The sequence below is a fragment of the Thunnus albacares genome, chromosome 6, assembly GCF_914725855.1.
Source record: "Thunnus albacares chromosome 6, fThuAlb1.1, whole genome shotgun sequence".
NCBI classification, from domain to species: domain Eukaryota; kingdom Metazoa; phylum Chordata; class Actinopteri; order Scombriformes; family Scombridae; genus Thunnus; species Thunnus albacares.
Window position 1 is genome coordinate 3,313,818 of NC_058111.1, and position 22,944 is coordinate 3,336,761.

General features: G+C 38.0%; 2 protein-coding genes and 1 long non-coding RNA gene across 4 annotated transcripts; all 3 read left to right on the plus strand.

The window, feature by feature from the left end:
- Nucleotides 1–265: 265 nt before the first annotated feature.
- On the plus strand, nucleotides 266–2,640 carry LOC122984672. The gene is made up of 2 exons (XR_006403949.1): nucleotides 266–342; nucleotides 2,512–2,640. It is a non-coding gene; the product is annotated as an uncharacterized LOC122984672 (long non-coding RNA).
- Nucleotides 2,641–8,198: 5,558 nt separating this feature from the next.
- LOC122984188 (hepatocyte cell adhesion molecule-like) lies at nucleotides 8,199–9,383 on the plus strand. The gene is made up of 2 exons (XM_044354517.1): nucleotides 8,199–8,798; nucleotides 9,115–9,383. The coding sequence occupies exons 1-2, from the start codon at nucleotides 8,423–8,425 to the stop codon at nucleotides 9,381–9,383; spliced, it is 645 nt and encodes a 214-aa protein (XP_044210452.1). The 5' UTR covers nucleotides 8,199–8,422.
- Nucleotides 9,384–19,761: 10,378 nt separating this feature from the next.
- On the plus strand, nucleotides 19,762–21,830 carry LOC122984664 (T-cell surface antigen CD2-like). 2 transcript variants are annotated; one of them, XM_044355257.1, is made up of 3 exons: nucleotides 19,762–20,069; nucleotides 20,873–21,196; nucleotides 21,495–21,830. In XM_044355257.1, exons 1-3 carry the CDS (start codon nucleotides 20,021–20,023, stop codon nucleotides 21,770–21,772), a joined length of 651 nt encoding a protein of 216 aa, XP_044211192.1. In that variant the 5' UTR covers nucleotides 19,762–20,020; the 3' UTR covers nucleotides 21,773–21,830. The 2 variants fall into 2 exon arrangements, with proteins under 2 accessions (XP_044211192.1, XP_044211191.1); XM_044355256.1 differs by lacking the exon at nucleotides 19,762–20,069 and having other exon boundaries at nucleotides 20,695–21,196.
- Nucleotides 21,831–22,944: the final 1,114 nt, after the last annotated feature.

Sequence of the window (22,944 nt, forward strand, 5' to 3'; positions counted from 1 at the left end):
AAGGAGGGATGTTTCCTTTTCTTCCACTGAGTCCATCACACATATGAAGGCTCTCTGTCATGTTGAAGGTTAAAATAAAAGTGACACCGAGAACCACTTCCTTTTTGTCTCTCTGTCTATAAAAAGATGAATAGAAACAACACTAGGTCAAAGTTCCCACACGTCCTCCTCTGAAGCCGTTCACATACAGGACTGTATTCAGCGTAAGATGTTCATGTTTTCTATTCAATAAAATAGAGAAGTTTGTCTGAAAGCTGCTGACTGGGTCAACAGAGGCTGAACAGTGAGGAGACATGGAAGCTGTGGTTGGACTGTTGGTGATGCTGCTCGGCGTCTCTCATGGTGAGCTGTTTCACTATTTGACATTTTAATATTGATTCAACGTTATATGAATAACATGTTGTGCAACTGTGACATTTTATCAAGTAGGATCAAGTATAGTAAGTAGTTCTTCAGTGATGTGTTATGCAGCTCAAAAGATCAAAATGAATTCAAGCTGCAAGCAGCGTTGAACGGGTCTTTGCACCCTTGTGCACGTCGGGGCACGGTGCAGTCCAAGGGCTTCTGTCACGGGCATGTAGATGTCTCCAGACCTGGGCTGACAGGTCTGACTTTACAAACATGTGAAGTTTGGTGCAGACTGGAGCATTTACAATAAAGTTATAGCAACTTACTGTGTCATGGCAAAGCATCAAATCTCAACGGTGCGAAGATGAGAATTTTCTGCAGGGTGAGACATGTCTGTCTTGCTCACACCTGTGGCATCAAAATTATACAAGTTTTGGGCCCTTTCACTGTAATTTCAATTAATAATTTGAAAACTTTTGATGAGCTTGTGTGTAAAACAAATTAATTTCCTAATTTTCATCAAGTTTAGTTTTAGAAAAGTAAAGACTTTTAACCCACATGACCTGGCCAAAGTTTGATTGACATGTTTACTGTCAGGTGTGTAGAGACAATAAGTAACTGCAGCTGGACACAGAAAAATACTCATATATTTGAATGGAGAGTGTGAGTGAACCGCTAGGTGCTTGGGCCCTAATAAAGGAAAAACTGCAGTACAGAGCTACAAATTTTAGTTTTGATTTTATTTTTCTGCAGCACTTTATCACTAAACTGTCACTCTCACTCAATGAGCTCCATTAAACCCCCACACCCATCCCCCCCTCCTCCTATTCTCTCTCTCTCTCCCTCTCAGTTGGAGAGAATGTCACTCTTCTTGTGAAATATTCTCATAAATCCCATGACTTTGGCCAAATCCTACATTAAAAATCACATTTTTTGTAGGACATTTCGTCACGAATCCATTGGTACAGGTTTCAAAGTGGTCAGACTTATAGTTTAGACATCAGAGCCATTTGTTTGACACAAAGTCCATGCCTAGAGATTGCCTCCCCATTGGTTTACATTGTAAGGTGTGATGTGGCACTACAACTTTCAGGGCTTATTATATCTAAACCGTTCGAGTTATTACAAAGTTTTTAATAACTTTTGTTCAGCATAGTGTGATAAGTCATGTATCACGTTTGAAGCCGATACCATTAACGCCCTAGGAGGAGATAGCGTTTCTTGGGGATCCAAAATTGGCGCAAAGGCGTACTTTGATGAGCATATTGCAGACTTCCTGTTGGATTTAGGTCAGAGGAGTCAGTGTATGATTTGTAGGTCTTGATGAGTCGAATAATTGAGTTTTGATTCAATCTCTCTACGACATTCCTATGGGCCATGGCGGCCATATTAGGTACGTAGGTGGCGCTATAGAGCACATTTTGGCACTTTGGGGTTTAATTTTTACATTTCCTCAAATATTTCACCAGACCTGATGTGCATGCCAAATTTGGTGAGTTTTTAAGCATGTTTAGGGGGTCAAATTTAGGGTTGAAGTGGCAGATAAATAAAGAAAGAATAATAAGAAAGAAACAAACACACGAAATACAATAGGGTCTTCGCCCCTTTAGGCTCAGGCCCTAATAAAAAGTTGTTTCATAGAGCAAAAGAACATCCAGAGATTAAATTCCACATTAGTGTGCATGTACAGAAAATATTAGTTAGTATCCACTACAGATGAATGTATTACATTATACTTTAAGGATGTAAGGACTTCTTCTCTTCAGATATTTAATTTTTCTCCCGTACGTTTTTTTTCTGACGTAAAAAAACAAATACACTTATGATTCTTATACTAACATTACTTTATTGGAAGCACCATAGAAATTACTGTGAGTTGAACTTCCAACATATGATTTGGTATCTTTGGAAAACACAGCATGACTTTGTAATGACCAGGTGAGGTTAATTAGTAAAGCTAGATTAAACCAAATGCCTAAATGTACTACAGTGACACATTGACGTGTAATGCTAACTGTGCTCTGAGAGAGACAGAGTTGTTTCTGTTTTAAAACATGAATATTTGCACCTGCATAAAACATTGTCACAGTTGTTAATTTAGTAGAAATGCAATGACCTCAACTGTCATAACATTTTCTTCACTGTATTTTTCTATATTTTCAGGTATTGAAACCCACTGTGATGGCAGACAGAATAAAACTCAGTGTTATGGAGCTCTGGGAGGAACTGTGGTGCTCCAGCTGATGGACAACGCCTCAGAAATATTTAGATACCAATGGAAAAAAAACAAAACCTTAACAATAATTTATGGGATAAAGGATAAGATTGTGTCTAATCTGATGAAGGACAGATCCGTCTTTACTCCCAGTAATGGAACATTTAGGATAAATAACCTGAACAGGACTGATGGTGCTGAATATACTCTTGAAACCTTTGATTCAAATGGACATGTATCAGAACCGCGGACTCTTCAGTTGTCTATTCAAGGTAAATAACTACTTTTGCTATTATTAATCTTATAATTTCATTTCTATTATTCACAATAAACCAACAGCTACATAATTTGAATTGTAGATTCAAAATACAAATGGTTTTGGAAAATGAAACTAGGTAAATACACACAAATACACATACTACTATACAAATACTATTTCTACATTTTACCTTTGCAAACAAACATTTCACATGAAATATTCAAAGTCTGCCACATAACTAACAAGCATTGTATACATACACTGTAAACACTGAATATGTTTATGGCCACATTAAAAAGTCATGTGAGTGTGTTTCTCTCAGCTCCTGTGTCCTCTGTCCTGCTGGACTCTGAGTGTCTGTCCCAGGGAGGGATGAGGGTGTCCTGCTCCTCTGAGGGAGGGGACAGTCCTCAGTACAGCTGGACTCTGGATGGACACACACTGACAGACGCTCAGCTCCTCTCTGGAAATAAAGAGACCAACAACATCACTCTGAAACAAGACGTCTCAGGACTACTGGTCTGCTCTGTCAGGAATCACGTCAGTAATGTCTCGAAAGGAGAGAAGATATCTACGTGTGGTGAGACAGAACTTAACTAGAAATCAACTTGATAATTGATGATTACACTGTACATTAGTCACAGTTGATCTATTTGTTTGTCCGTAGGCTTCATATTCATCAACTGCACCTTATCCGATGGGACAAACATATCACAGTGGGTGTTTTCAGCCAATAACACTCTGTGTGTTGATCCAACAACAACCCCTACCGTGATCATGATCACAGGTAAGGAGATAAACCCTAACTCTGCTGCAGTGGATTCATTCATGTCATTTTCTCTTTTCTTCCCATGTATGAAAACACCTTTCATCAAGAACATGTTTACAGAAAGATCTGTGTTTCTCTTGTGTGTTTTATTACTAAAACATGTTATTTTTCAGTACTGGCTGGTGTCCTCTCAGCGCTGGTAATTCTGTTAATAGTCGGGGTGGCAGTCGTCTGTAGTCACAAGAAAAAGCAAAACAACAAACCTAAAGGTACAAAGTTTCTTTTGTCATTACTGCATTAAAAGATGATTGGTTTTTGTCCACTCATAGATTAAAGGAATAGGTTGATATTTTGGGACACTAATTAGCTTTCTTTCTCAGAGTTAGAGGAGAAGATCGATACCACTCTTATATGTTTGTTAAATGTGAAGCTAGCAGCCGGTTAGCTTAGCTTAGCACAAAGACTGGAAACAGGGGGATACAGCTAGCCCGGCTCCATATGAAGGTATAAAAATCTGCCTACCAGCACCTCTAAAGTTCAGTAATTCATGTCATATCTTGTTAATTAATGAACTTTAGAATTTTTGAAAGAGTCAGACTAGCTGTTTCTGGTCTTTGTGCTAAGCTAAGCTAACCATCTCCTGGCTATCGCTTCATATTTAATGTACAAACAGGAGAGTGCTATTAGTCTTTTCAGGTCTGCGGCCCAATATGTCAAAGAATTTCTTTAACAATCCGCTGTTATCACTGAGTATCTGTAGTCATGCAGTGTTTAATGTGTTCCTCCTTCCACTCTACAGAAGAAGAAGAAGATGACCAAGAATTGACCTATGCTGATGTCCAGTTCGTGCAGCGGCAGGGGAGGCAGATGCATCAGATGGCAGAGATGGAGGTGGAGTACGGCCAAGTCAACTTTTCAGGGCGACCTCGGAAAACTGTTAAACCATCAGAAGATGAATGTGTGTACGCTAAGGTCCGTAAAAGCAGGTGATACGCAGTGTTCAGCGTATTTACATTATTATATTAAAAACTTCTTAGAAAATGTCCTTCATAAATTATACCAAATTTAATTTACTAACTTTGTGTTAGTTTTGTTCATTTCAGTGTTGTTCTTCTTCATTGCTGTTATTCTTCATTACATTTTATTTCTTTATTAAAATGCTTTTTAACTTCGGTTGAGTTTTACCAACTAGTGTGTGCTATTTTCTTCTTCTTTGAATTTAAAATGACACTATGTACTTAAATTTGACCTGAGCAGTTTTGCTGTTTACTTGTGTTCTGGGTTTAATCAAAGATAGAGGTTACATGATTGGTTTGGTGTGAGAGTTTGGGGTTAAAGGTCGACAGCCATGACATGCCATTCAGCTGATTCACAGTGCCGTAAAATAAGTGTTTATGGCCCATGATAGTTGTAGTGTTCTAAAAACAACCACCTTAGATTATCTAGTTGAGCCCATTTCTTAAAAGACAGTTGAACTTCTGACAGCATAAAGGCAGGATAATAAAGCTGCTCCAACAATCTGCCATCTTTTTGCCATCTGATCAAAAAGCCATTTTATTTTATGGGGATCAAATTGTTCAGCAGTCATTCTGCTTTTGATCCAAAGACATTCGACTGCTGTACTTGAACTCTGAAAGGTCAGACTGAACCACTATCAAACATTTATTTTTTTACCTATTAAAAAAAACGGTCATTTTATGTTGTGACACAGTCATGTGACGCTACCTACTGTGCCAACATTATACAACTATTAAACCTAAACTGGTAGCTCCTGCCCATTCTTCAATGCTGAGCATGTAAGTTTCTGATTGAATAAATGCTTTGGTGACCAATAATTTAATATTCATAGAATTTATCAACACATTGTAAAATAAATTTTTTAAGATCAAGTTTGATCAGCTGACGTCAACAGAGGGCCGTTAAGGCCACTGACTCTGTTTTCTGGTTGAAGTCCACACTCTGGTTGTTGTACATGAAAACTGAGAGTGACAGAATCTACTGAGAAACACAAAGAGAGAGAGAGGGACAGGATGACATGACAGAGTTAAGAGGTGAACCTCAAACAAGCTTTCGATCACTGGACCAGCAGGACACGTCAGTGTTTCTGTGATAATTGAGGAACTGGACCTGTGGTTAGTCTGAAACAACAACCATCAGTCAAACCAAACATCACATAAACCAACACCTTCAAAAAAGTTTTGAAGGGTGAAATTTTACAGTTTAAAGGCATCAATTTACATTGCAGTGAGGATAATACATTTCAAATTCAGCTGTGATGCAAACATGATGATCAGAGACATAGTTGTGCTAAACTGACCTTTAATCTTTTCCCCATGAGCGCAAACAGAGAGAGAATAGGAGGGGGTGGGTGGGTGTGGGGGTTTAATGGAGCTCATTGAGTCAGTTTATTTTCATCCACTGAGTCCATCACACATATGAAGGCTCTCTGTCATGTTGGAGGTTAAAATAAAAGTCACACTGAGAACCACTTCCTTTTTGTCTCTCTGTCTATAAAAAGATGAATAGAAACGACACTCTGCATGGTCAAAGTTCCCACACGTTCTCCTCTGAAGCCGATCACAAACAGGACTGTACTTCAGGCTGTTCAGTGTAGGATGTTCATGTTTTCTATTCAATAAAGTAGAGAAGTTTTTCTGAAAGCTACTGACTGGGTCAACAGAGGCTGAACAGTGAAGAGACATGGAAGCTGTGGTTGGACTGTTGGTGATGCTGCTCGGCGTCTCTCATGGTGAGCTGTTTCACTATTTGACATTTTTAATATTGAATTTATTGTTATGTGAGTAACATGTTGTGCAACTGTGACATTTCATCAAGTAGGATCAAGTATAGTGAGTAGTTCTTCAGTGACGTGTTATGCAGCTCAAAAGATCAAAATGAATTAAAGCTGCAAGCAGCGTTCAACGGGCCTTCACGCCCTTGTGCACGTCGGGGTGCGGTGCAGTCCAAGGGCTTCTGTCACGGGCATTTAGATGTCTCCAGACCTGGGCTGACAGGTCTGACTTTACAAACATGTGAAGTTTGGTGCAGACTGGAGCATGTACAATAAAGTTATAGCAACTTCCTGAGTCATGGCAAAACATTAAATCTCAACGGTGCGAAGATGAGAATTTTCTGGAGGGTGAGACATGTCTGTCTTGCTCACACCTGTGGCATCAAAATTATGCAAGTTTTGGGCCCTTTCACTGTAATTTCAATTAATTAATAGTTTATTTTTAGAAAAGTAAAGACTTTTAACCCACATGACCTGGTCAAAGTTTGATTGAAATGTGTACTGTCAGGTGTGTAGAGACAATAAGTAACTGCAGCTGGACACAGAAAAATACTCATATATTTGAATGGAGAGTGTGGGTGAACCGCAAGTTGCTTGGGCCCTAATAAAGGAAAAACTGCAGTACAGAGCTACAAATTTTAGTTTTGATTTTATTTTTCTGCAGCACTTTATCACTAAACTGTCATTCTGACTCAATGAGCTCCATTCAACCCCCCCCCTCCCCCTCCTCCCCCTATTCTCTCTCTCTCTCCTTCTCAGTTGGAGAGGAGAATGTCACTCTTCTTGTAAAATATCCTCATAAATCCCATGACTTCGGCCAAATTTCGTCGCAAATCCATTGATACAGGTTTCAAAGTGGTCAGACTTATAGTTTTGACATTAGAACCATTTGTTTGACACAAAATCCATGCCTAGAGATTGCCTCCCCATTGGTTTACATTGTAAGGTGTGATGTGGCACTACAACTTTCAGGGTTTATTATATCTAAACCGTTTGAGTTATTACAAAGTTTTTAATAACTTTTGTTCAGCACAGTGTGATAAGTCATGTATTCAAGTTTGAAGCCGATACCATTAACGCCCTAGGAGGAGATAGCGTTTCTTGGGGATCCAAAATTGGTGCAAAGTCGTAATTTGATGAGCATATTGCGGACTTCCTGTTGGATTTAGGTCAGGGGTGTCAGCATATGATTTGTAGGTCTTGATGAGACAAATAATTGAATTTTGGTTTGATCTTTCTACGACATTCCTACGGGCTGTGGCGGCCATTTTAGTTATGTAGGTGGCACTAGAGAGCACATTTTGGCACTTTGGGAGATAATTTTTTCATTTTATCAAATATTTCACGAGACCTGATATGTCTGCCAAATTTGGTGAGTTTTTGAGCATGTTTAGGGGGTCAAATTAAGGGTTGAAGTAGCGTAATAATAAAGAAAGCAGAAGAGGAAGAAGAGGAGAGAAACAAACACACGAAATACAATAGGGTCTTCACCCCTTTGGGGCTCAGGCCCTAATAAAAAGTTGTTTCATAGAGTAAAAGAACATTCAGAGATTAAATTCCACATCAGTGTGCATGTATAGAAAATATTAGTTAGTATCCACCACAGATGAATGTATTACATTATACTTTAAGGATGTAAGGACTTCCTCTCTTCAGATATTTAATTTTTCTCCCGTTCTTAACGTTTTTTTTCTGACGTAAGAAAACAAATACACTTATGATTCTTATACTAACATTATTTTTTGGAAGCACCATAGAAATTACTGTGAGTTGAACTTCCAACATATGATTTGGTATCTCTGGAAAACTTCAGATATAAAGATGTGTAGGGGTGGAGGAAAACACAGCATGACTTTGTAATGACCAGGTGAGGTTAATTAGTAAAGCTAGATTAAACCAAATGCCTAAATGTACTACAGAGACACATTGACATGTAATGCTAACTGTGCTCTGAGAGAGACAGAGTCGTTTCTGTTTTAAAACATGAATATCTGCATCTGCATAAAACATTGTCACAGTTGTTAATTTAGTAGAAATGCAATGACCTCAACTGTGATAACATTTTCTTCACTGTATTTTTCTATATTTCCAGGTATTGAAACCCACTGTGATGGCAGACAGAAGGAAACTCAGTGTTATGGAGCTCTGGGAGGAACTGTGGTGCTCCAGCTGATGGACAGCGCCTCAGAAATATTTAGATACCAATGGAAAAAAAACAAAACCGTAACAATACTTAATTGGAGAGAGGATAAGATTTTGTTTAATCTGATAGAGAACAGATCCGTCTTTACTCCCAGTAATGGAACATTTAGGATAAATAACCTGATCAGGACTGATGGTGCTGAATATACCCTTGAAACCTTTGATTCAAATGGACATGTATCAGAACTGTGGACTCTTCAGTTGTCTATTCAAGGTAAATAACCACTTTTGCTATTATTAATCTTATAATTTAATTTGTATTATTCACAATGAACCAACAGCTACATAATTTGAATTATAGATTAAAAATTCAAAATACAAATGATTTTGGAAAATGAAACTAGGTAAATACACACAAATACACATACTACTACACAAATACTATTTCTACATTTTACCTTTGCAAACAAACATTTCACATGAAATATTCAAAGTCTGCCACATAACTAGCAAGCATTGTATACATACACTGTAAACACTGAATATGTTTATGGCCACATTAAAAAGTCATGTGACTGTGTTTCTCTCAGCTCCTGTGTCCTCTGTCCTGCTGGACTCTGAGTGTCTGTCCCAGGGAGAGATGAGGGTGTCCTGCTCCTCTGAGGGAGGGGACAGTCCTCAGTACAGATGGACTCTGGATGGAGACACACTGACAGACGCTCAGCTCCTCTCTGGAAATAATGAGACCAACAATATCACTCTGAAACAAGACGTCTCAGGACTACTGGTCTGCTCTGTCAGGAATCACATCAGTAATGTCTCGAAAGAAGAGAAGATATCTACATGTGGTGAGACATAACATAACTAGAAATAAACTTGATAATTGATGATTACACTGTACATTAGTCACAGTTGATCTGTTTGTTTGTCCGTAGGCTTCATATTCATCAACTGCACCTTACCTGATGGGACAAACATATCACAGTGGGTGTTTTCAGCCAATAACACTCTGTGTATTGATCCAACAACAGGTAAGGAGATAAACCCTCCATTAATATCACACTCTACAATCAAACTGTGACCAACAGCAGTGATGACTCATGGTACATTTACATTAGTAAGTGAAAACTAACTCTGCTGCAGTGGATTCATTCATGTCATTTTCTCTTTTCTTCCCATGTATGTCTGCATGAAAACACCTTTCATCAAGAACATGTTTACTGAAAGATCTGTTTCTCTTGTGTCTTTTATTACTAAAACATGTTATTTGCCAGTATTGGCTGGTGTCCTCTCAGCGCTGGTAATTCTGTTAATAGTCGGGGTGGCAGTCGTCTGTAGTCACAAGAAAAAGCAAAACAACAAACCTAAAGGTACAAAGTTTCTTTTGTCATTACTGCATTAAAAGATGATTGTTTTTTGTCCACTCATAGATTAAAGGAATAGTTTGACATTTTGGGACACTAATTAGTTTTCTTTCTCAGAGTTAGAGGAGAAGATCGATACCACTCTTATATGTTTGTTAAATGTGAAGCTAGCAGCCGGTTAGCTTAGCTTAGCACAAAGACTGGAAACAGGGGGATACAGCTAGCCCGGCTCCATATGAAGGTATAAAAATCTGCCTACCAGCACCTCTAAAGTTCAATAATTCATGTCATATCTTGTTAATTAATGAACTTTAGACTTTTTGAAAGAGTCAGACTAGCTGTTTCTGGTCTTTGTGCTAAGCTAACCATCTCCTGGCTATCGCTTCATATTTAATGTACAAGCAGGAGAGTGCTATTAGTCTTTTCAGGTCTGCTGCCCAATATGTCAAAGAATTTCTTTAACAATCCGCTGTTATCACTGAGTATGTGTAGTCATGCAGTGTTTAACGTGTTCCTCCTTCCACTCTACAGAAGAAGAAGAAGATGACCAAGAATTGACCTATGCTGATGTCCAGTTCGTGCAGCGGCAGGGGAGGCAGATGCATCAGACGGCAGAGATGGAGGTGGAGTACGGCCAAGTCAACTTTTCAGGGCGACCTCTGAAAACTGTTAAACCATCAGAAGATGAATGTGTGTACGCTAAGGTCCGTAAAAGCAGGTGATGCGCAGTGTTCAGCGTATTTACATTATTATATAAAAAACTTCTTAGAAAATGTCTTTCATAAATTAGACCAAATTTAATTTACTAACTTTGTGTTAGTTTTGTTCATTTCAGTGTTGTTCTTCTTCATTGCTGTTATTCTTCATCACATTTTTATTTCTTTATTAAAATGCTTTTTAACTTCGGTTGAGTTTTACCAACTAGTGTGTGCTATTTTCTTCTTCTTTGAATTTAAAATGACACTATGTACTTAAATTTGACCTGAGCAGTTTTGCTGTTTACTTGTTGTGGGTTTAATCAAAGATAGAGGTTACATGATTGGTTTGGTGTGAGAGTTTGGGGTTAAAGGTCGACAGCCATGACATGCCATTCAGCTGATTCACAGTGCCGTAAAATAAATGTTTATGGCCCATGATAGTTGTAGTGTTCTAAAACAACCACCTTAGATTATCTAGTTGAGCCCACTTCTTAAAAGACAGTTGAACTTCTGACAGCATAAAGGCAGGATAATAAAGCTGCTCCAACAATCTGCCATCTTTTTGCCATCTGATCAAAAAGCCATTTTATTTTATGGGGATCAAATTGCTCAGCAGTCATTCTGCTTTTGATCCAAAGACATTCGACTGCTGTACTTGAACTCTGAAAGGTCAGACTGAACCACTATCAAACATTTATTTTTTTACCTATTAAAAAAAACGGTCATTTTATGTTGTGACACAGTCATATGACGCTACCTACTATGCCAACATTATACAACTATAAAACCTAAACTGGTGGCTCCTGCCCATTCTTCAATGCTGAGCATGTAAGTTTCTGATTGAATAAATGCTTTGGTGACCAATAATTTAATATTCATAGAATTTATCAACACATTGTAAAATAAATATTTTAAGATCAAGTTTGATCAGCTGACTCTGTTTTCTGGTTGAAGTCCACACTCTGGTTGTTGTACATGAAAACTGAGAGTGACAGAATCTACTGAGAAACACAAAGAGAGAGAGAGAGACAGGATGACATGACAGAGTTAAGTGGTGAACCTCAAACAAGCTTTCGATCACTGGACCAGCAGGACACGTCAGTGTTTCCGTAATAAATGAGGAACTGGACCTGTGGTCAGTCTGAAACAACAACCATCAGTCAAACCAAACATCACATAAACCAACACCTTCAAAAAAGTTCAAATTCAGCTGTGATGCAAACATGATGATCAGAGACATAGTTGTGCTAAACTGACCTTTAATATTTTCCCCATGAGCGCAAACAGAGAGAGAATAGGAGGGGGGGATGAGTGTGGGGGTTTAATGGAGCTCATTGAGTCAGAATGACAGTTTAGTGATAAAGTGCTGCAGAAAAATAAAATCAAAACTAAAATTTGTATCTCTGTACTGCAGTTTTTCCTTTATTAGGGCCCAAGCACCTAGCGGTTCACTCACACTCTCCATTCAAATATATGAGTATTTTTCTGTGTCCAGCTGCAGTTACTTATTGTCTCTACACACCTGACAGTACACATTTCATTAATTAATTAATGAATTTCATTCATTAATGTAGCATTAATAGCATTTTAGAAAAGTCAGCTGTCAGTCTCAAATCCTCTTTTTGTGTAAAGAGGGATGTTTTATTTTCGTCCACTGAGTCCATCACACATATGAAGGCTCTCTGTCATGTTGGAGGTTAAAATAAAAGTCACACCGAGAACCACTTCCTTTTTGTCTCTCTGTCTATAAAAAGATGAATAGAAACGACACTCTGCTTGGTCAAAGTTCCCACACGTTCTCCTCTGAAGCCGATTACACACAGGACTGTATTTCAGGCTGTTCAGTGTAGGATGTTCATGTTTTCTATTCAATAAAGTAGAGAAGTTTGTCTGAAAGCTACTGACTGGGTCAACAGAGGCTGAACAGTGAGGAGACATGGAAGCTGTGGTTGGACTGTTGGTGATGCTGCTCGGCGTCTCTCATGGTGAGCTGTTTCACTATTTGACATTTTAATATTGAATTTATTGTTATGTGAGTAACATGTTGTGCAACTGTGACATTTTATCAAGTAGGATCAAGTATAGTGAGTAGTTCTTCAGTGACGTGTTATGCAGCTCATAAATGAATTAAAGCTGCAAGCAGCGTTCAACGGGCCTTCACGCCCTTGTGCACGTTGGGGTGCGGTGCAGTCCAAGGGCTTCTGTCACGGGCATGTAGATGTCTCCAGACCTGGGCTGACAGGTCTGACTTTACAAACATGTGAAGTTTGGTGCAGACTGGAGCATGTACAATAAAGTTATAGCAACTTCCTCTGTCATGGCAAAGCATCAAATCTCAATGGTGCGGGGATGAGAATTTTCTGGAGGGTGAGACATGTCTGTCTTGCTCACACCTGTGGCATCAAAATTATGCAAGTTTTGGGCCCTTTCACTGTAATTTCAATTAATTAATAGTTTATTTTTTAGAAAAGTACAGACTTTTAGCCCACATGACCTGGTCAAAGTTTGATTGAAATGTGTACTGTCAGGTGTGTAGAGACAATAAGTAACTGCAGCTGGACACAGAAAAATACTCATATATTTGAATGGAGAGTGTGAGTGAACCGCTAGGTGCTTGGGCCCTAATAAAGGAAAAACTGCAGTACAGAGCTACAAATTTTAGTTTTGATTTTATTTTTCTGCAGCACTTTATCACTAAACTGTCATTCTCACTCAATGAGCTCCATTAAACCCCCACACCCCTCCCCCCTCCTATTCTCTCTCTCTCCCTCTCAGTTGGAGAGGAGAATGTCACTCTTCTTGTGAAATATCCTCATAAATCCCATGACTTTGGCCAAATCCTACATTAAAATCATATTTTTTTGTAGGAAATTTCGTCGCAAATCCATTGATACAGGTTTCAAAGTGGTCAGACTTATAGTTTAGACATTAGAACCATTTGTTTGACACAAAGTCCATGCCTAGAGATTGCGTCCCCATTGGTTTACATTGTAAGGTGTGATGTGGCACTACAACTTTCAGGGCTTATAATATCTAAACCATTCGAGTTATTACAAAGTTTTTAATAGCTTTTGTTCAGCACAGTGTCATAAGTCATGTATTCAAGTTTGAAGCCGATACCATTAACGCCCTAGGAGGAGATAGTGTTTCTTGGGGGTCCAAAATTGGCGCAAAGTCGTAATTTGATGAGCATATTGCGGACTTCCTGTTGGATTTAGGTCAGAGGAGTCAGCATATGATTTGTAGGTCTTGATGAGACGAATAATTGAATTTTGGTTCGATCTCTCTACGACATTCCTACGGGCTGTGGCAGCCATTTTAGTTATGTAGGTGGCACTAGAGAGCACATTTTGGCACTTTGGGAGATAATTTTTACATTTTATCAAATATTTCACGAGACCTGATATGTCTGCCAAATTTGGTGAGTTTTTGAACATGTTTAGGGGGTCAAATTAAGGGTTGAAGTAGGGTAATGATAAAGAAAGCAGAAGAGGAAGAAGAAGAAAGAAACAAACACATGAAATACAATAGGGTCTTCGCCCCTTTCGGGCTCAGGCACTAATAAAAAGTGTCATAGAGTAAAAGAACATTCAGAGATTAAATTTCACATCAGTGTGCATGTACAGAAAATATTTGTTAGTATCCACCACAGATGAATGTATTACATTATACTTTAAGGATGTAAGGACTTCTTCTCTTCAGATATTTAATTTTTCTCCCATTCTTAACGTAAAAAAACAAATACACTTATGATTCTTATACTAACATAATATTTTGGAAGCATCATAGAAATTACTGTGAGTTGAACTTCCAACATATGATTTGGTATCTTTGGAAAACACAGCATGACTTTGTAATGACCAGGTGAAGTTAATCAGTAAAGCTAGATTAAACCAAATGCCTAAATGTACTACAGAGACACATTGACATGTAATGCTAACTGTGCTCTGAGAGAGACAGAGTTGTTTCTGTTTTAAAACATGAATATTTGCACCTGCATAAAACATTGTCACAGTTGTTAATTTAGTAGAAATGCAATGACCTCAACTGTGATAACATTTTCTTCACTGTATTTTTCTATATTTCCAGGTATTGAAACCCACTGTGATGGCAGACAGAATAAAACTCAGTGTTATGGAGCTCTGGGAGGAACTGTGGTGCTCCAGCTGATGGACAAAGCCTCAGAAATATCAAGATACCAATGGAAAAAAAACAAAAACTTAACAATACTTAATAATGGGAGAAAGGATGAGATTGTGTCTAATCTGATGAAGGACAGATCCGTCTTTACTCCCAGTAATGGAACATTTAGGATAAATAACCTGAGCAGGACTGATGGTGCTGAATATACCCTTGAAATCTTTAAACCAAATGGACGGAAATCAGAACTGCGGACTCTTCAGTTGTCTATTCAAGGTAAATAACCACTTTTGCTATTATTAATCTTATCATTTAATTTGTATTATTCACAATAAACCAACAGCTACATAATTTGAATTATAGATTCAAAATTCAAAATACAAATGATTTTGGAAAATGAAACTAGGTAAATACACACAAATACACATACTACTACACAAATACTATTTCTACATTTTACCTTTGCAAACAAACATTTCACATGAAATATTCAAAGTCTGCCACATAACTAGCAAGCATTGTATACATACACTGTAAACACTGAATATGTTTATGGCCACATTAAAAAGTCATGTGACTGTGTTTCTCTCAGCTCCTGTGTCCTCTGTCCTGCTGGACTCTGAGTGTTTGTCCCAGGGAGAGATGAGGGTGTCCTGCTCCTCTGAGGGAGGGGACAGTCCTCAGTACAGCTGGACTCTGGATGGACACACACTGACAGACGCTCAGCTCCTCTCTGGAAATAACGAGACCAACAACATCACTCTGAAACGAGACGTCTCAGGACTACTGGTCTGCTCTGTCAGGAATCACGTCAGTAATGTCTCGAAAGGAGAGAAGATATCTATGTGTGGTGAGACAGAACATTACTAGAAATCAACTTGATAATTGATGATTACACTGTACATTAGTCACAGTTGATCTATTTGTTTGTCCGTAGGCTTCATATTCATCAACTGCACCTTATCCAATGGGACAAACATATCACAGTGGGTGTTTTCAGCCAATAACACTCTGTGTGTTGATCCAACAACAACCCCTATCATGATCATGATCACAGGTAAGGAGATAAACTCTAACTCTGCTGCAGTGGATTCATTCATGTCATTTTCTCTTTTCTTCCCATGTATGTGTGCATGAAAACACCTTTCATCAAGAACATGTTTACTGAAAGATCTGTGTTTCTCTTGTGTGTTTTATTACTAAAACATGTTATTTTTCAGTACTGGCTGGTGTCCTCTCAGCGCTGGTAATTCTGTTAATAGTCGGGGTGGCAGTCGTCTGTAGTCACAAGAAAAAGCAAAACAACAAACCTAAAGGTACAAAGTTTCTTTTGTCATTACTGCATTAAAAGATGATTGTTTTTTGTCCACTCATAGATTAAAGGAATAGTTTGACATTTTGGGACACTAATTAGCTTTCTTTCTCAGAGTTAGAGGAGAAGATCGATACCACTCTTATATGTTTGTTAAATGTGAAGCTAGCAGCCGGTTAGCTTAGCTTAGCACAAAGACTGGAAACAGGGGGATACAGCTAGCCTGGCTCCATATGAAGGTATAAAAATCTGCCTACCAGCACCTCTAAAGTTCAGTAATTCATGTTATATCTTGTTAATTAATGAACTTTAGACTTTTTGAAAGAGTCAGACTAGCTGTTTCCGGTCTTTGTGCTAAGCTAACCATCTCCTGGCTATCGCTTCATATTTAATGTACAAACAGGAGAGTGCTGTTAGTCTTTTCAGGTCTACTGCCCAAAATGTCAAAGAATTTCTTTAACAATCCGCTGTGATCACTGAGTATGTGTAGTCATGCAGTGTTTAACATGTTCCTCCTTCCACTCTACAGAAGAGGAAGATGACCAAGAATTGACCTATGCTGATGTCAAGTTTGTGCAGCGGCAGGGGAGGCAGATGCATCAGACGGCAGAGATGGAGGTGGAGTACGGCCAAGTCAACTTTTCAGGGCGACCTCGGAAAACTGTTAAACCATCAGAAGATGAATCTGTGTATGCTAAGGTCCGTAAAAGCAGGTGATACGCAGTGTTCAGCGTATTTACATTTTTATATAAAAAACTTCTTAGAAAATGTCTTTCATGAATTATACCAAATTTAATTTACTAACTTAGTGTTAGTTTTGTTCATTTCAGTGTTGTTCTTCTTCATTGCTGTTATTCTTCATCACATTTTATTTCTTTATTAAAATGCTTTTTAACTTCGGTTGAGTTTTACCAACTAGTGTGTGCTATTTTCTTCTTCTTCTTCTTCTTTGAATTTAAAATGACACTATGTACTTAAATTTGACCAGAGCAGTTTTGCTGTTTACTTGTTGTGGGTTTAATCAAAGATAGAGATTACATGATTGGTTTGGTGTGAGAGTTTGGGGTTAAAGGTCGACAGCCATGACATGCCATTCAGCTGATTCACAGTGCCATAAAATAAGTGTTTATGGCCCATGATAGTTGTAGTGTTCTAAAAACAACCACCGTAGATTATCTAGTTGAGCCCACTTCTTAAAAGACAGTTGAACTTCTGACAGCATAAAGGCAGGATAATAAAGCTGCTCCAACAATCTGCCATCTTTTTGCCATCTGATCAAAAAGCCATTTTATTTTATGGGGATCAAATTGCTCAGCAGTCATTCTGCTTTTGATCCAAAGACATTCGACTGCTGTACTTGAACTCTGAAAGGTCAGACTGAACCACTATTAAACATTTATTTTTTTACCTATTAAAAAAACTGGTCATTTTATGTCGTGACACAGTCATGTGACGCTACCTACTATGCCAACATTATACAACTATAAAACTGGTGGCTCCTGCCCATTCTTCAATGCTGAGCATGTAAGTTTCTGATTGAATAAATGCTTTGGTGACCAATAATTTAATATTCATAGAATTTATCAACACATTGTAAAATAAATATTTTAAGATCAAGTTTGATCAGCTGACGTCAACAAGGGGCCCGTTAAGGCCACTGACTCTGTTTTCTGGTTGAAGTCCATAATCTGGTTGTTGTACATGAAAATTGAGAGTGACAGAATCTACTGAGAAACACACAGAGAGAGAGAGAGAGAGACAGGATGACATGACAGAGTTAAGTGGTGAACTTCAAACAAACTTTCGACCACTGGACCAGCAGGACACATCAGTGTTTCCGTAATAAATGAGGAACTGGACCTGTGGTTAGTCTGAAACAACAACCATCAGTCAAACCAAACATCACATAAACCAACACCTTCAAAAAAGGTTTGAAGGGTGAAATTTTACTGTTTAAAGGCATCAATGATTTACATAGCAGTGAGGATAATACATTTCAAATTCAGCTGTGATGCAAACATGATGATCAGAGACATGGTTGTGCTAAACTGACCTTTAATCTTTTCCCCATGAGCGCAAATAGACAGTTTACATGTTGAACTACCAGCTGTCATTCTAAAATCCCAGTTTGATGGTTGAATACAGCCTCATTTATTGAATCAATAAGTATTTTTCTGTGTATTAAAAGACTGATCGATCACTTGTTTTGCAGTTTGTGTCTTAAGTATTTTGAGCATCATGGAAGGCAACTGAAACGCAGCAGACAACAGCTGCTAGGTTGGTACTGCATGACTGACATGAAGCATCACTGTCACCTGTGGCTTGGATTGTACTTCATGTATACGTCACTTTGGACAAAAGCGTCTGCCAAATGAAATGTAATGTTAGTGTAAAGTATAGTATCAGAGTTTTGTTTGTCATAGGCTTCATTATATGTCTGTGACTGTTGAGTAGTACAAGAAAGATGGAGGAGACGAGGAAGTCACAACAATATAAAGATCACAGGAGGAAGAGGGTGTCTGGTTTTCTTTCTTGTAAATAGTGACCATGTCAAGTTTCACTTCCTTTCCATCTTCTCTAACAGAAGATATTTCAGGCTGTTCAGTGTAGGATGTTCATGTTTTCTATTGAATAAAGTAGAGAAGTTTGTCTGAAAGCTGCTGACTGGGTCAACAGAGGCTGAACAATGAGCAGACATGGAAGCTGTGGTTGGACTGTTGGTGATGCTGCTCGGAGTCTCTCATGATGAGCTGTTTCACCATCTGACATGTTAGTATTGGATTTGATATTGTGCAAAAAGACTCTTTGCATTAAATTAGAAATCATTATTGATGATTTTATGCAGCCACAAGATCACTTTTAGTCAATAAGTAAAGTTTGACATCATCCTAACTGATGCAGCTTAAATACTGTTCCAGGCTAGAAAACAGCTTTGACCAAATAAATACTTTTAACAAACAAGAATCAACTGACAACTAGGATTTCAGGGATTAGTGTCACATGCATAGCCTGTTCATTAGTGAGTATGACGCACAACACATAGTTTAGTGATAGTTTAGAGCTGTGACTGACTGCCAGTAAATGGTTTGATGTTGCGACAATCTGAAAGCTTCCTGTGGGTTGAATTTATAATCACAGGTGGTGGAGCAAGTAAATGCTAATGAAATTTTTGAAAGTGAGAACAGTGGAAACTCTCTCACTTACTGTAGATCATTTGGTTAGATGATTGTTCTGTTTGTTCATTATGAGCCACCGTACCTGTAGAAGTGTTTATGGCTAAGCCAATCAACACGCTCTATGCTCCGTCGAGAGCAGTCTTGCATGTAGGCTCTCTGTTCATATGATTTGTTTTTTTTAGTCTTAATAAACCAGTGGCTTGTTCCATTTTAGTGTGATCACTGGCTCACACAAAAAATGGACTAATTTCTCCACTAACCAAAGATCATAACTGACTAAATGATCATAATCAAATCTTAAGAAACCTGGAGATATACAATATCTTTTGGATTCTCACTGAATCTGTGAGGAAGAATGAAAACATCTCACAGTGCTGCTGAGTAATAATTATCACAATGACAGAAACATAGTTTCACTGTATTTGCTTGTATGGGAAGTGCGACTTTTAGTTTGTGCATATAAGGAAATATTTAGTGGTCACATATCTGTGTACAGACCCATTTCCTGTCTGAGTTCTGTGAGCTGTTTTACATTTAAAACATAACAGGTCAAACCACTGAGTCCGTCACACATATGAGTGACACCTAGAACCACTTCCTTTTTCTCTCCCTGTTTGTAAAAAGATGAACAGAAACGACACTCTGCTTTGTCAAAGTTTCAGCACGTTCTCCTCTGAAGCCGATCACATACAGGACTGTATTTCAGGCTGTTCAGCGTAGGATGTTCATGTTTTCTATTCAATAAAGTAGAGAAGTTTGTCTGAAAGCTGCTGACTGGGTAAATAGAGGCTGAACAGTGAGGAGACATGGAAGCTGTGGTTGGACTGTTGGTGATGCTGCTCGGAGTCTCTCATGGTGAGCTGTTTCACTATTTGACATTTTAATATTGATTCAACATTATGTGAATAACATGTTGTGCAACTATGACTTTTTATACAGCTATAGGATCAAGTATGATCACTTTTATAGATTAGTCTAGTTCTAAGAATCAATTGAGAAATGCAGCAGTTTGAAACTGATGTTTCTGTTTTTCTTTGGTCCATCAGGTTTTTAAAAAATGTTACAAAAAGTTGTTTCTTAGAGCAATAGCAAATCTGAAGATCAGTTCCACATCCATGTGTATGTACAGTAAAAATTACAGTTATCTACCACAGATGAATCTATTAAATTAAAGTTTTCCCCTGAGAGTTCAGGAAAACTGAACTAAAAACAAACAATAAAACACTCAGTTATATCATGCTTATACTAACAGTATGTTATTTTAATTGGAATCATCATAGAAATTACTGAGAGTTTAATTATCATTTTATACAAATTCCCACCAAATATATAATTTAGTAATTTTGGAGAAGTTCAGATCTCCAAAATAAAGTTCTGTAGATGTGGAAAAACACAGCATGAGTTTGCAATGAATGTATGAGATTAATTTACTAAAACTAGAATAATATAAATGACAAAATGTACTACAGTGAAATATTACTATTAACTGACAGGTCCGTGTAATGCTAACTGTGCTCTGAGAGAGACAGAGTTGTTTCTGTTTCAAAACATGAATATTTGCACCTGCATAAAACATTGTCACAGTTGTTAATTTAGTAGAAATGCAATGACCTCAACTGTGATAACATTTTCTTCACTGTATTTTTCTATATTTCCAGGTATTGAAACCCACTGTGATGGCAGACAGAATGAAACTCAGTGTTATGGAGCTCTGGGAGGAACTGTGGTGCTCCAGCTGATGGACAACGCCTCAGAAATATCTAGATACCTATGGTATAAAAACAAAACAACAAGAATATTTAATGGGATAAAGGATAAGATTGTGTCTAATCAGATGAAGGACAGATCCGTCTTTACTCCCAGTAATGGAACATTTAGGATAAATAACCTGAACAGGACTGATGGTGCTGAATATATCCTTGAAATCTTTGATTCAAATGGACAGGCATCAGAACCGCGGACTCTTCAGTTGTCTATTCAAGGTAAATAACTACTTTTGCTATTATTAATCTTATAATTTCATTTGTATTATTCACAATAAACCAACAGCTACATAATTTGAATTATAGATTCAAAATTCAAAATACAAATGATTTTGGAAAATGAAACTAGGTAAATACATACAAATACACATACTACTATACAAATACTATTTCTACATTTTGCCTTTGCAAACAAACATTTCACATGAAATATTCAAAGTCTGCCACATAACTAGCAAGCATTGTATACATACACTGTAAACACTGAATATGTTTATGGCCACATTGTTTCTCTCAGCTCCTGTGTCCTCTGTCCTGCTGGACTCTGAGTGTCTGTCCCAGGGAGAGATGAGGGTGTCCTGCTCCTCTGAGGGAGGGGACAGTCCTCAGTACAGCTGGACTCTGGATGGACACACACTGACAGACGCTCAGCTCCTCTCTGGAAATAAAGAGACCAACAACATCACTCTGAAACAAGACGTCTCAGGACTACTGGTCTGCTCTGTCAGGAATCACGTCAGTAATGTCTCGAAAGAAGAGAAGATATCTACGTGTGGTGAGACAGAACTTAACTAGAAATAAACTTGATAATTGATGATTACACTGTACATTAGTCACAGTTGATCTGTTTGTTTGTCCGTAGGCTTCATCAACTGCACCTTACCCGATGGGACAAACATATCACAGTGGGTGTTTTCAGCCAATAACACTCTGTGTATTGATCCGACAACAACCCCTAACATGATCACAGGTAAGGAGATAAACCCTCCATTAATATCACACTCTACAATCAAACTGTGACCAACAGCAGTGATGACTCATGGTACATTAATAAGTGAAAATTAACTAACATTATTTTGTCCATTAAACCCTCCACTCTCATCACACTCACCAATACCATCTGTAGTACTTTCATAACTTTGCTGTCACAGTGCAAACTTGACATGTGATTTTTGTGTCTCTGTATCTGAGCAGATAACTCGCTGCTTGTAAGTGTTTTGCGAGCAGTTGTGGCACTTTCTCTGTTGGGTGGGATTGCCATCTATTTTGCTTGGAAGAAGAAGAAATACAAGAAAGCTGAAACCTCCACCAGACCACGAATAAAGGTCCATCCAGAGAACTCCTTGGAAATGGTTGAATTGTGAAGTTCTGCATTTGAACGTTAACTTTGTGAAACCATCAGGATGGTTTTCACCTTCTGCAGTGATTGGTCATGTGTCTTTATAGGTATCAAAATGACAGGATTTACTGTGAAATCTCTCTCCTGTTTTTATTCTTTACAAAACTTCTTCTGCCACTGTGTTCACAGCTCAGAAGCTCGCTGTGAGTACCTTTACAAAAAAGTCTTAGTGAGTGTTTCCTGCATTTATTACAGTGCAAAAGATGGGCTCAGTGCATCCTTTATACAGATTTAAAAAGTAAACAGACCTGTTGTGAAATCAGTGTACTGCTGCCTTTAGAGAATGGTAAAGCCTACAGATCCCCACAGCTCTGCCTGTGATCATAGAACACAGAAGACATTACAGTTGATACTGTCTGTTGATAATGTACAAAACTTTTTTCTTTCATTACTGCTGAAGTGAATTACAGTTACAATCAAACAAACATTTATGTCTAAATGTGCTGAAAGTGTCCATTTATGTTAAAGGAAAATGTCACATTGTGAATAGAGCTTATATTGTTATTTTATTACTGAAACTAATTTTGATGCTATTTGGAAATTATTGTACTGTAGATTTCCATATCCT

Excerpts from the sequence above, each read along its gene's own strand:
- LOC122984188 (XM_044354517.1), top strand. The coding sequence starts at position 8,423 with ATGACCTCAACTGTGATAACATTTTCTTCACTGTATTTTTCTATATTT. Across the intron at positions 8,799-9,114 it reads TCTTCAGTTGTCTATTCAAG|CTCCTGTGTCCTCTGTCCTG; the intron begins GTAAATAACCAC and ends TGTTTCTCTCAG.
- LOC122984664 (XM_044355256.1), top strand. The coding sequence starts at position 20,821 with ATGACCTCAACTGTGATAACATTTTCTTCACTGTATTTTTCTATATTT. Across the intron at positions 21,197-21,494 it reads TCTTCAGTTGTCTATTCAAG|CTCCTGTGTCCTCTGTCCTG; the intron begins GTAAATAACTAC and ends TGTTTCTCTCAG.